Source organism: Gavialis gangeticus, unplaced genomic scaffold (assembly GCF_001723915.1).
Source record: "Gavialis gangeticus isolate Ggan-Ray unplaced genomic scaffold, GavGan_comp1, whole genome shotgun sequence".
Lineage (NCBI taxonomy): Eukaryota > Metazoa > Chordata > Crocodylia > Gavialidae > Gavialis > Gavialis gangeticus.
Window position 1 is genome coordinate 24,768,215 of NW_017728997.1, and position 13,519 is coordinate 24,781,733.

Genomic DNA, 13,519 nt, shown 5'->3' on the forward strand with positions numbered 1-13,519 from the left:
TCAGGTCCCTTCCGACCCTACCAACTATGAAACTATCTCCAGAACAGAGACACTTCTAATGCCAGTAGACATGCAGAGAAGCCATGAATGGTCAGTCTGCCCAAGCAGTGCCAGTCCTCCAAGGGCAGAGGGTGTGGCAAGGCTCTGAGGGTGCAGTCAATAGGATGTACAGTATGCGCCCAGGAGCACTGGCAGGGCTCTGGGGCAATTGCCCGCCTGCCTGCCGCCCCCCTCCCCCCCCCTTCCCCAGCCCAGCGCAGTTACCTTTCCTTTGGCGCTGGGTCTGGGTGAGGGAGTTCTCATCCCCGCTGGTCAGGGCCAGGTCTGGTTGGTTGTTGTTGGCTGCATCCTTATTGATGTCAAATCCCAGCTTCCGCTCAGAGCCCCATTTCTGCAGAGAGCAGGGGTGAACCTCGCATTCGCCCAACGCTGGCCAGTAGGACATCAGGTCATTGCCATCCACATCTGGGGAGGGGCAGGGCAAGACCACAGGGGAGGAAGAACACGTTATGCCTGGATACGATGAAGAGCAGGACCTGCTGTGATGCTCACAGGGGTCAATTCACAAGGCCTCTCCAAGCTCGTGCCTCACAGCCTGCAGTAGGCTAGTGGGACTCACAGGGGAGAACCAGCAGACAGGACAGAAGGTGGCATTCCCCTGCCACTCCTGCAGTCCCGCCTGGCCTGGATCCTCTTAGCTAGTCCCAGGGCTCATCAGGTTTAGATTTTATCTTAGCAAAGCATCATGCTGCATCAACAGCAGGTGCTTCAGAAGTGCCCTGTGGAAGGAGACCCTTCCCTCCCACCCTCAGGTCTGCATAACTCCAGGCCCTGGTTGACTGCCAGGGCCCCAGCATCTGGCAGGACTCTCCTTTGGTACTTGCCCTTGGGGGTGGTGTTGGAGGGATTGGTGAGGAGACGCTCGCTGTGTGCAGCCCGTTTGAACTGGCGCTGGAACCTGCCACGCAGACGCACATTCTCCTCGCTCTCCGATGAGGGGATGGAAAGACTGCGCTCCTCATCCAGGGAGAGGTCGCTGTCCGAGTCCGAGTCTTGATCTGGGCAGGACACATGGAGGTTGGAAGAGGAGGGGGGCAGTGTGGGATGGGGTTCCAGGGTTCTCCTGCCTGCATCCTCAGCTGAACCCCCTGATCTGGCTCTCTCGCCCTGAAAACCACAGGCCACTGCCCACAGTGGAGCCCAGGTCACAGCCCCATCTTGTGGGGTCTTTGCCCTGTTTTCACCCCCAGTAACTAGCCAGATCATTTCCCCTCTGCCCAAGGGTAGGCGCTGCTGAGTGACAGAACAAGGAGCAATGGTCTCAAGTTGCTGCAAGGGAGGTTTAGGTTGGATATTAGGCACAGCTTTCTCACTAGGAGGGTGGAAGCTCTGGAACAAGTTACCTACAGAGACGGTGGAATCACCATCCATTGAGGTTTTTAAGGCCTAGCTTGACTAAGCCCTGGCTGGAATGATCCAGCTGGGGATGGTCCTGCTTTGAGCAGGAGGTTGGACTAGATGACCTCCTGAGGTCCCTTCCAACCTGAATTTCCTACGATTCTATGAGAGACTCTGGCTGCTCCCTTCTGCCTTAATCACAGTCTGGGCAGACTCAGGAACCAGCAGGCTGACTGGTAGGGGCAGGTGCTCTGAGCCAACACCTGTAGCACAAAGTTGAAGGAGAAACATCCCTCATGTGTGGCGCTCGTTGTCAAGGCCAAGAGCATAACCGGGTTCCAAAAGGGACTGGTCCAGCTTTTGGAGGGCAGGTCCACTGACAGCAGTTAACCACAGCAGTTGGGGATGTGACCTGCTGCTGGAGCCTGGGAGGGATGGCAGGGGCTGGGTTGCTCCATACCCGCCCCATTCCTTGGACTCTTCCTTTAAAGCATCCACTATTTGCTATTGTGGGAGACAGGACACAGGCTGGCAGACTTTTAGCCTGAAGCAGCGTGGCCTTTCCTATGCTCCAAAGACTCTGGGCTAGCTTGGGACCTGCCCCACGTTACAGCAGCTGCTGTTTTGGGGCAGTCCGGAGCCCCTCCACATTCACAGCAGCGTGAGAGGGCTGGGCATCAGCCTTACCTCCTCCTGCATCACGGTGGAACATTGCCACGTCGAGGTCCGTGGGGCCAGTGTGACCGAGTAGGCTGTGATCCAGGGCAGAGCCCTGATGTGCCATCATGTTCTCTCTGAAACACACCAGGCACAAGACTGCGACCCCGATTCCTTACCAGGCAGTGCTCCAGGTAATGCAGCCCTCTCCTCTCATCTTCTGCACTTGGCATCAGCACCAGGATAAGAAGACAAGACGCAGAGGCAGAGACCTTTGAGGACTAGGCCTGAGGTGCAGAGCTGCGTGGGGTGCCCAGGACTGGAACAGCAATGGGCTGTGAGCCAGGAGTGAGGGGGATTGGCTGAGCTCCAGGGCTGGATCAGCAGGGGTAGTTAGGGCAAGGACTGAAGGGAGTCAGCAGAGGTACTGGGGGAAGCCCAGGAGTCCTGCTCATCCACAATAAAGGGGCCAGAGGGCTGGCAGGCGATGCCTGGGAGGAGAGAAGCCCCCTCACCCTGCCACATCCATCATGTTACAGCCATGCACGCATGGACTCACTACCACCCTGCTGCCAGGCTATGCCCTGCCAGCCTACACCCTACCTGAGGTAACCACGCTGGCTGGAGTGGGTGCGGCCGGAGCGGACGCTGCTGACCGAGGAGATGGTGGAGGCCCCCAGGGTGATACGGATGAGGCCACTCTCCTCAAACAGCGCCGTGTTGTTGTATGCACTGGGGCCCTGGTGAGGAAGAGGCGTGAAGGCTCCATTAGGAGTCTGTCTGCTGCAGCTGGGTGTCACAACCCTGCCCCCACCCACTGGGTCTATCATCACAGAGAGGGGACAGGGGCCTGAGCCCATTCAGAAGCCCCCAGGGCTCTGCCCAGCAAGGCGTCCCCTTCTTTCCCAGGGGCACAGATGCCTCCACATGGGAACACAGGGCTCCCTGGGACTGGCAATACCTAAACCCTGATGTGGCTGCTTGGTCCAGCTGCAGAGCTCAACTGTCTGCTCAGGTGCTTTCTGGCTCAGGACCTCCCACACTGCCTCCCTGGAGCAGTGGGAATGACCAAGGGAAGGCACCGCCCCTCAGGCAGCTGCAAGACAGGCTGAGAGGAGGACACAGCCCTTTCCCGGTGATTCAGCCTAAAGACAAGCTGCTCGGTCACCCACCTGTGCACTCCTGGCTGCCTCCTCACCCTGCCCCTTCTTGCCAAGGCAGGCCAGTTTCCAGGCCTCCTGCACCTCCTCGTTCAGGATGCAGAACAGAAGCAACACAGCCAAGCTCTGAGAGGGAAGGGAAGGGAAGCTGTGAGTAGGAGTGTCGAGGCGGAAGCCCACAAGTACCTCCTGGAGCCCCCTGCTCCACACCAAGTGGTGGGGCTGCATGGAGCCATTCACAAATGTGCCATTGGTTCCAGTCTGCTCCCCTGGAGCCCACTGTCAGGAGCTGGTGACTTTTGTTTCAGTCAGTCCTGCCTGTACACAGACATGGCTCTCCAGCATTGGGCACACCGCTGCAAGCACCTCTGGATGGCAGGGGTGTAGCAAGCAGCAGGACTGCAAGGGAAGCATCCCTGTGCTGCCCAGCTGCCGTTTAGGGCCCCTCACAACTCTTTAGTCTCTGGAAGAGGAGGGAAGAAGTGACTCCCTCTTGGAGGGGGCTGCCTCCTGGTTCAGTTCCCTGAGGCCCACGGGAAGATGGGTGAGGAAACAGGTCAGGGCCGTGTGGGGCACTGCAGAAGCCAGTCGCCTTTCCCTCCAGAACCCAGGAGATCTGCTCGGGTGTAGAGCTGCTGGGGACCAAAAGGGGTCTGAGGGCATGGGTGGTTATGAACCTGGGTACACACCAGCAAGCACAAAGGCCTCTCCACATCAGTCTACCCGCTCAGCAGCTCTCAGGGAGGGCCCCTCATTTGTAGCAGCTGGACCAGGCAGCATAGATACTGTGGCCTGAGTGTAGCGAGGTAGGTGGGGGAGGAAAACCAGAACAGAGGTGGTTTGGGCAGCATGGGGCCCTGGCAGCTGGACCTAGCCCAATGCTGCTGTCAGGGCTCCCAGCACCAGGAAGGAGCCCAAGCAGAACAAGGCTTTGCAGCAATGCAGTGTAACAGACTCCAGAGGGGACGGTTAGGACAGGGGTGCTGCAACGCTGGCACAGCCGGGTTGGTGTGGCTGGGAAGGGCAGACAGCAGACAGTTAGGTGCCACTCAAATTCCAGGCACTGGGGGCTCAAAGCTCATGCCTCCATGCAGCCCCTGTAGTCCGCAAGCATCCCTGCAGGCTTTCAGGTGAGCAAAGACCCATGACAAACCCAGGCCCATCTCTTCATTCAGGGAGACTCTTCTTGGGCAGCTGATTCAGAGCAGGCATGGGTAACACCTGACAGGTGTCCCCAGAAGAGATTGCAGCTGCTGGCTGCTTGGGGTGTGCTACCACCAGAGCTCAGCAGGGCTCTGCCTAGGCAGGACAATGGCTACTAGAGGCAGCAGGTAGCCCAGGGGTGAGGGCAGCAGCAAGAGGGAGCTGACAGCACCAAGCTTGAGCTAAAGGCAGGCAGAAGCTGTCAGGGATGAAGGGGAAGGAGGGATTGACAGAATGGAAAGGCCCAGTGCCCTGAAAACTGCTAGCAAAGGGTAGGGCCAGGGCTGCTTTCAGCTGGCAAACCTTCGTGAGGCCCTGACGAGGGAACACACCTGAGCCGGCTTGGGGCCTGGGGGCAGGTTGGCTTAGAGCTCAGGCTGCTTGGCCTTGCAGACAATGTACTGCCACAGTTCAACTGTTGGTGGCACCAAGTGGGCCCATTCATCCTAGCTCAGGTAGGCTTGTGTTGGAGATGCACCTAGACCAGCCTCTTCAGCAGGCAGCAATCTCAGCTGGTGAGTGTGACACTAGTAACAGCAACATGTGTGCATGTGTGCCAAGGGAAAAGAGGAGTGGGTGTGCACATGTGTCAGAGCGGAAGACAGCCCAGCACCCATTGGCCTCAGAGGTGGTTGGAGAGATCTGGGCTACACCGCTTGCTGGGTCACCCCCCCTTTTTTTTTTTTAATTTCATGTCTGGGGCCAAATCAACCACATCAGTTCCCAACTCTGTCAACTGAGAAGAGCTCAACCATTCAAGTCTGTGTGGCACAACCACCAGCAAATATCCTACCTGCCAAACTCTTCCACTTGCAGCTTCAGATACTCTTGGACCCAGGACAAGCATTCTGCATGAAAGCCCCAAGTCTGGAGGCCTTGGAGTTTGATGCCCCTTAGCCTCACTTGCCCCTATCCAAAAGGCTGAAGGAGCAGACTAGGGAGAAAGCCCAAGAGCAATCACCCATCACCATAAATTGTGTAGCTGAGATCCACACATTGGAGGCATTATAGACTTTTCCAGGGGTCAGCCTGCCACAATGCAAGGGACAGGCCATCACCCTCTAACTACACTGAGTCCCTCAAGGCTGAGAAAAAGGGAATCTCCCCTGTCAAGTCACTTGCTGGGTCAAACCTGGCTCAGTCGTGTCAGTGTTCAGAGGGGAGAGATCAAAGCTTGGGAGCTGCTGGGTTACTGCCAGGCAGGCCTGAGCCAGGGAGCAGCATAGGAGGGGGACAGGGAAGCCAAGGGCTGCAGAGCAGGGCACACACGGGGTTGGGGAGAAGCGATTTCTTTTGTCGCACAGCAGTACAGGACTAGGGCGGGGGGCACAGAGGGATCCTGCTGGAGCAAGAACCATTGGTCCCCCACTCCCTGTTTTCTGCCCTCCTCTCCCCATCTCCCTGTAACTTTCCTTTCCATCCGACTGACCCTTCCCTTCACTTTCCCTTGTACAGTGGGAGGTATCCTGGGAGGGGAGGAGAGGAAAGAGGAGGGCCTGAGCTCCTGCTTGTCATCCCTGGGCAGAGGCTGGACAGAGAGTTACCTGGAGGCTGCAGAGGACAGTGTAGAGGTAGTGGAAAGCCAGGACACTGTTGTTGACAGCCAAGAGGCCAAAGAGCCAGGTAGTACTAATAACTAGAAGCAGAACAAAGGAGCTTCGCAGCGTCATGCTGGAGAGAGAGAGACAGACAGACAGACGAGCACACACACACACACACACACACACGCTGAGGTTAGACTGTGTTGTTAACCTAGAATATCACTCCGACAGAAACACAGGGGAAAGCACACGCCTGTCACCAGCTGCCTGGCTCTCTCTCGGCACCACTTTCCCATGCCAAAAGCTCATGGGCACATGCAGTATTCTCCAGCTCCACAGTGCACTTGCTGTGTACTGACTGCTCTTAGCTGCACACTGGCCATGCCCAGAGGATGATGCAGTCCCCAACCCAAGAAACTTCCTTTCTAAATCAGAAGCAGCACAGTGCAGACATACACAGACAGGCCCCTTGGCACCAAGACAGGGAAGCAGACCCAGCATTACAGGGTGGCTTGGAAGGAGAAGTGGAGGATGAATGGGAGAGGGTCACAAGTGGACAGCAAAGCAGGGTAGGAGCAGGAGGGAACAAGCATGGAGACAGGGGCAGGAGAGAAGCAGAGCCCTGAAGATATGGGGATGGAGCAGGAGTGCAAGGTATCAGACAAGGGGGTGCATGGGAAGGGCAAGGCAGGGAGTGAAGTCATGCATTTCAGCCTTGGCCAGCCTGGAGGGAGGAAGCTGTCATGTCAGCTTAGCCAGGGAAGGGGACAGGGTTACAGCAATGGCTTTCCTTGGCAGCAGGCAAGACAGGAAAGCTGACTGGACAAAAAAGGACAGGGAGGTCTGGGCGGTGACGGAGAAGGGAGTGTGCAGGCAGGGGGTGTTTGGCCAGTTGGAGCAAAAAAAGCAAGGCCAGGAGCAACCCCAGTGGGGGGCGGTCAGAGTAGGTGAGCCCTCCTGGGATCCCACCAGCCCATACTCACAGCACTGACTTCTTCTTGGCCTCCTTCTGACCTGGGGAACATGACATCTTTGCCACCAGCAGGAACATAACTCCATTCATCTGAAAGCAGAAACTGGTTAGAGGCTGCTCTGCTGCTCCGGCCCTGGTGCTCTCTGCCCCCTCCTGCCACTCTGGGTGAGCAGCCAGCCCTGTGCAGAACTGAGCTTCTTCCACAGATATCTGTCTGCAAGAGCTTGGGGAATGGTGAGAAGGGGAGTCCAGGCGGGGAGAAGCACATGGAGAAGAAAGGAGAAGGAGCAGAGAGGACCTACACAGGGAGGGACATGATGTGGAAGAGCCAGCAGAAACCTGGGAAAGAGCAAGAGGGGAAGAGGCCAAGATGCCTGGCACAGAACAGGGGCTTGGCAGGTATTAAGAGAGTGAGAGTTTACCACAATGACGATGGTGATGGGGCCCGCAAAGCTCCAGACCAGCTTATCATGGATGGAAATCCAGCAGAAGTCAGGGTTCCCATAGCCCTCAGGGTCCAGGCCAACTGACAGTCCTGGGGAGGGGAGGAGAGGGAAGGGATGGCTCAGTTCCAAGCACAGCTGCCTGGACTTGCTCTGCATTTCCAGGGCCTCTTCCAGCAAAGAAACCCAAAGCAGGGACCAAGCACTGGCTGATGCGACCTTCAAATGCTCCTTGGAGCTCAGTTGCAATGGGGTCCATTTTAGAGCCCCAGGACAGGGCACAAACTGCCCAATCTGGCCATGCATGGCAGCCAGAAGCACAAGGTCCTGGGATACAGATGAAGATGAACATCCAAAGAGCATCTGTGCCCAATGCTGCACACCCTGGAATGGCAGGAGCTCCAGGCCCATCCTGAAGTAGGACAGGAGAGAGGCCTTGCTGGTTGTTTTGGAGGAAGGAGACCCTGGCTGCTGAGACCACTGAGTTCCACATCAGGGGAACTGGAAGCCCTGCCAGAACACCAAGGGCTCATTATCCCATGGCACCAGTAGAGCCTGGCCCAGGGGGCCTGAGGACTTGTCTCCCCACCATGCCCACAGGCACTCTCCAGACCCTGAAGTTCACCAGCCAGGCTGCTCCGGCCTCATTCTCCATGCCCACTCTTGCACCCATGGTCTTTGTCAGGCCTGGAAGCAGGTACTCCCTGGCTAGCTTCTGGTCAGGTGTGCACCAATGGACTCACATAGAGGGGGTGTGAGTGGGGGCTGCTCAGCTGCTTTCTCACTGTGATGGACCTTGGCAGCAGTAGAGATGAGCCCTGAGTGGAAATGAATGCATGTGGCCTTCATCTCTGCCTAGATGGTTGTCACACCAGGCTGGAGCTCACTGACTATCTCCAGTGCAGAGCTGCTGGGGATGCTCCTCCCATATAGCCACAAGCACATGCAGAGCTGCAAACATGGATGCCCACAGACGTCTACACACATTCTACACACATCTCCTCCTACCTGTCTCATTGGCTAGATAGTACCTGAATACCTGGAAACCTGCACGGTGCTCCTCCCACAGCTAGGGCTGACAGAAGGAGATTCTAAGCATGCTCTTAGCATGACCCCAGGCCCAAGCCACTTCCCACCTCCCTCCAAGCAGGCACCTGTCTTCCCCAATAGGTAGCACCTACCTGTGATGATGGCAGGCACCCCCCAGCCAATGGCATAGTAGAACCTCATGGCCCCGAAGTTGACGTTGCGGGCTTCAGTTTGCATGCGGTAGATGTGGAGGCCCTGGACAAAGAGCCAGGCGAAGGTGGAGAGGAAGAAGCAGTGCAGCAGGATGGCAATCACAGTGCAGAGGAACTGAGAGAAGAGATCAGTGCTCAGAAGGAGCCCCCAGAATGGCCCCTTTTGTCCAAGGTGGGGGAGGCACTTCCTTGCCAGGTCCTCTCTTACTGCAGGAATGCCACCTCTGCAGCACACCAAGGGCCCCATTCTGCTCTAACTACTGGATAACTCTGGTCCAGGCTGCTAGTCCCACTCCTCTAGACAGGGGCTGGAAATCAGGACCCAAAGGAAACAGCAAAGCCTGGAATGAGCCACCTTCTCACTCAGTTGCAGCCTGGCTCCAGTCATTTCCCCCATCTGTTAGTAGGAGATTTGGACAGGGGTTGAGCAATGTTCTCAGGGAGGCAGACGCTTGGAGCTCAGACCTTGAAGCTCTCCCATCCTGGCTCTGGGAATCTCTCCTGCCACCAGCACAATCTTTGCTTTTGGGAGGGAGGGACCACATCCTCTAGAGGTGGCAGCTCATTGTCCCACCAGCTACCCTCAGTGCCCTTGAGTCTGTACCTGGACTCAACACCTGGGCCAGCACCAGGGCAGGACCGGGGGGCAACAGAGACTGAGTCTCTGATGAGAATCTTGTCATAAAGCCCAGAAAGGATGGATGCGGTTTAACAAACAAGGACATTTGTGCGGGGGGGGAATTCCTTCCAGTCCAAATCTCCTTTTCTTCCTTGTTACTTCCAGAAGACCTTGGGGCATCCCACTGGGCAAGCTCATTCCAGGGCTCCTCCTTCCAGTGCCCCCCATTCTGACCAGTTCTCCATACAAAGCACTCCCCAGAACTCTCCCCTAGCCAGCAGGCCCCTCCGTAGCTCCCTGGTCTGATGGCTCCTTCCTGCCTGGCTGCACAAGGGCTGACTCCTGCCCCTCACCTGGTTTTCAGTGCGGTTGATGCCCAGGAGGAAGAGCAGCTCAGAGAAGAAGAGGGTGGCAGCTATGTTGGAGTAGATGCCCCGGGTGTTGGACTTGAGGCCCTTCAGACATGTCAGCAAGAAGAAGGTCAGCAGCAGAGCCACGAGGGACAGAGACACCAGGGAGTAGGTGACAATGGCCAAGGTCTCCAGGTCACCCTCCAGTTGCTGCAGAAGAAAGTCAGAAACAAGCTTCAGAGTTAGGATGGAAGACACTTGGCATGTGCAGGCTTCCAAGGTGTCTCTCTCTCTCTCCCTCTCTCTTTAGGACACCAAAGAGAGAAGCAATCTGGGACTCTCTCTGACACCTGTGCAATGGATACTACCTGCAACTGTATGGCTCATAACTCTGGCCTGCCCTTCCCAGCATCCCACCTCAGCCCCTGCCCTCCCCCTCTGCAGAGGCTGGCTTACCTCTCGGTGGGAGCTGTCCATGAGGATCCCAAAGGTCCCGAACTGGGAGCACTGGCAGTGCACATGTGTGGTGTTCCTGTACACGAGGTCACAATCTCTCACTGTCCAGAAGCCAGAAGGGTCAGTCCTGCAGCAACCAGACAACACAGAGCACTCTGAAAGGATCCAGTCTTCCACACCACATCTCCTACCATGAAGAGGCAGCCAGCGGGGGTGGGAGGGTCACACCCTGCTGGGCACCTGCCTTACAGCTCAGGGACCCTGTGGCTGCTGGGAGGGGTCATTTCTCCAAGGTTCCAGATGTGGAGGTGCAAGGGTGCAGGGATGACTGAGGCTGGTGACCCCCACCCGGTGTGGCAAGGGCATGGCCATGTGCCAGTTCCACTCACAGCACACAGGTGCAAATCCCCTTGCCCCTGAAGACAGTGCCATGTCAAGCCAGTTCCACTCCCCACTGCTCCTCCACCACACCCTCACTAGCAGGATTTCACAGCACCAATGGCAGTGAGGGAGAGGCAGGGAACTAGTCAACTCCTTTGGGCAACACCCAGTGGGGGAGTCTGTGCCGGCCCTGGACACCGGCGGGGCACTTACAGGCTGGAGTGGTTCCACTGCACACACAGGGGCTTGCTCCGGTTGGCTGTCTGCAGCAGGCGAAACTCCAGTACCAGCGGTGCCTCCAGGGTGCCCTGGATGAAGGTGTGGTTGCTGAACAAGGACACACTCACGATAGGGGAGTTCATGACGGGGTTCTTGGGCAGTCTGCAAGAGACGACAGGGACCTCATCACGAAGCTGGGCTTTTACCAGGCCATTCCCCAGAGAGTGGCAGTGCCAGAGCTGGAGGCATCTCTGTGCCCATGAGAGAGACTGATGGAGACTCAGCCAGACTCAGCCCTGCCTCAAGCCAGCTCCCTGAGGTCTCCCCAGTCCTTGGTCTTCTCTTCAAAGCTGCCACATGGGGGCAACCAATGCCAGTTGTGTGAATGGCATTAACAATGCAGACACCCACACCCTGGGACCCAGGCAGGGACCCCGGCTTCTTTTGCACAGGCCACCAGGCAGCTTGGCTCAGCCAGCAAGCAAGCAGCAAGGAGTCCAAGTTTTGGTCCCTGCATGGCTGGCAGCACCTGGCTGGCTTGCAGTCTACCCCAGCACAAGCAGGCTGGCCACACTGAGGACTGTGCAGCAGGTGGTACCTGAGGCTGCGGCGATCCACCTGGTAGCGGGCAGGGAGCAGCCCCCCCAGTGTGCGGTAGATGATGAGGATGATGATGGTGACAGCGGGCTCAGGATCTGGGAGGGCATGCCTGGGGGGTGAGGTCCACATTGTGTCATTCCCTTCACTGCTTGCAGGTGTCGGCACCGCTGTGGATGGAGCGCAGGTCAGACACACAAATCAAGAAGGGACTGGTGTCTGGGCATGTCCTGAACAGAGCACAGGGCCCGGTGGAAGTGAGGACAGGCACCTCAGGCTGTCTCACTAGGCACGATGCTGCAGACACAGAGGTGCCTCTTGGAAAAGGAGAGTAGGTAAAACCCATTGCCTTAGCTGGGGCAGTGCTGAGAAGCCCCGAGAGCTTCACGGCCCCTTCCCTCTCCTACCCTAGCTACTCTCCAGGGACCAGGAGTTGTCCCCTGGATGCTGCTCTCTGGGGCTGTGCAGCAGGGCAGCCTCCTGTGAGCCTAGGAAGGCCCTTCAGAGTCTAGCATAGTCTCAGCAACAACCATAAGAGTAATGTAAGATGCTTCCTTCCTTCAGGGACTGGGCAGGCTCCCAGCTCCTGCTGGCTTGAGGCTACTGAGTCAGATGGAGCTGCCTGCCAGCCTGGCCCTGATCATTCCTGCCTAGGCCCCATCAAGAACTATATGAGCCTCTAGGGTGAGGCATGTGAGGATGCCCAGTGGCCCTCTGACTTGGTGGTGTGGGCGGGGGGGTGCTGTGGAAAAGACTCAGACAGAATCAGGCAGCCAGGACTGAGCTCCAGGCACTGCTGTGCCCTTTGTGCAGTGCAGCCCTGAGCAGAGCAGCCCTGGTCCCTGCCAGGCTGGGGCTAGGGGGCTCAAGGCAGACACTTGCTTACCTTCTGCTTTGAGGGGGGTGAGCAATGAAAGCGGCAGCACTACGTGGGTGTGGGGGTCCCACAGGGCCTGACCCCGGAACAGGCTGCTGTGGTAGCGGGGGTAGCGCCTCCGCACATGGGTGTGGTTCTCCATGCGGTCGATGCTGAGCACTGCGTGGGGAGCAAAAGAAGAGTCAGGACCTTGGGCTGCTCGGTTTGGGGGCCAAGTGTGAGGGATCGGATGTCACAGTGTGAGGACCTAGCCAGGGTTAATGCATTGGCTTTTTAGTTTGGGATGGCACGTTGCAGTGGGCTTGAGGCCACAACTGAAGTGAGTGGGAACTTTTGAGTCCTATCTCTGTGAGATGTGCGCACCCCCTCCCCACTGCACGTCCCCCCCAAGCCATGACCACACAGTGAGGGGACCATGTGTGGATGCACATGCCAAACCCACAGACATGTCAAGCAGGAAGGCACCATCCTGACATACCCGGTTGTTCTCCAGCCAGTGGAGCCCTCCTGGGATGCCCCTTCTGTTAGGCTATGACCTGGGAGGAGCTGCCCAGAGCTGTGGTGAGCAGACATTTTACTCAAGGGTTTACAGGGAATAACCAGGAGGGAGCAGTGCTCCTGGGAGAGAACTGGTGTTCCCCAGCAGCTGCCTGTGAAGTTACCAACAGGGGCTGTCTGGAGAGGAGGTACATCCCAGGAGCCCAGCCCCTGCCCGGCTACTGACTGGCAGGTGTGTTTGGTTTCTCCAAGTGACACTGCTGGGGACACAGATCACAGCTGGCCTGGAATTACTGCCATTGAGCCAGGAGACTCAGGCTAACTGTCCCTGGTCCCCAACTCCTGCAGACATCCATGGAAGTGTGTGTGGTCCCCAGAGAGGGGGATACCTACTTAGTTGAAGCCCCTCCAACAGCATCACGCTCCACTGTTGAGTCAAAGGAAAGCTCACCCTTCCTGCTCGCCAGCTGACACGCCCCCACTTCAGGTGTGGAGACATGACACTGGTCTCAGCTGATCCTTTTGACCTCTGTTAGCCCTTTGTCTTAGGTGTCAGGGCTTCCTCCCCTGCCCTGGCACTACTCCCAGCCACCGCCTACTCACTGATATTGGGCGTCACCACGCCCACGGGGTTGAGGTAGGTGAGTTTCATGTTGCTGGCCAGCGTGCCCGTGTACTCTCGCAGCTGCTCCATCAGCCCAGCGCTGCCGTGTTCACTCTGCAGCAGCATGTCCCAGTGCTCACGGTTCTCCAGTGCCAGCACTGAGCTTCCTGCCTGCAACAAGTTCTGCAGACAGACCCAAAAGGCAGAGTCCTTAGAAAGCCTGAGTGTGAAATGCCTCTCTTTGAGCTCCCCCACCAAGTGACCTGCTGGCAGCTCCTGGTCCAGGAAGGCCGGGGTGTTTG

At 57.5% G+C, this 13,519-nt stretch overlaps 1 protein-coding gene across 1 annotated transcript in view; it reads right to left on the bottom strand.

Moving 5' to 3' along the window:
- Window positions 1-13,519, bottom strand: part of CELSR3 (cadherin EGF LAG seven-pass G-type receptor 3) — a gene marked incomplete at its 5' end in the record, with an annotated part of 113,870 nt that overhangs the window by 47,435 nt on the left and 52,916 nt on the right. The window contains 15 exons of the mRNA XM_019504606.1: window positions 265-465; window positions 885-1,058; window positions 2,086-2,192; window positions 2,659-2,795; window positions 3,228-3,341; window positions 5,963-6,089; window positions 6,943-7,022; window positions 7,355-7,467; window positions 8,557-8,731; window positions 9,589-9,795; window positions 10,042-10,168; window positions 10,636-10,803; window positions 11,240-11,408; window positions 12,125-12,274; window positions 13,217-13,400. Coding sequence (XP_019360151.1) covers window positions 265-465; window positions 885-1,058; window positions 2,086-2,192; window positions 2,659-2,795; window positions 3,228-3,341; window positions 5,963-6,089; window positions 6,943-7,022; window positions 7,355-7,467; window positions 8,557-8,731; window positions 9,589-9,795; window positions 10,042-10,168; window positions 10,636-10,803; window positions 11,240-11,408; window positions 12,125-12,274; window positions 13,217-13,400 — 2,233 coding nt within the window. The remainder of the gene's footprint in view (window positions 1-264; window positions 466-884; window positions 1,059-2,085; window positions 2,193-2,658; window positions 2,796-3,227; window positions 3,342-5,962; window positions 6,090-6,942; window positions 7,023-7,354; window positions 7,468-8,556; window positions 8,732-9,588; window positions 9,796-10,041; window positions 10,169-10,635; window positions 10,804-11,239; window positions 11,409-12,124; window positions 12,275-13,216; window positions 13,401-13,519) is intronic.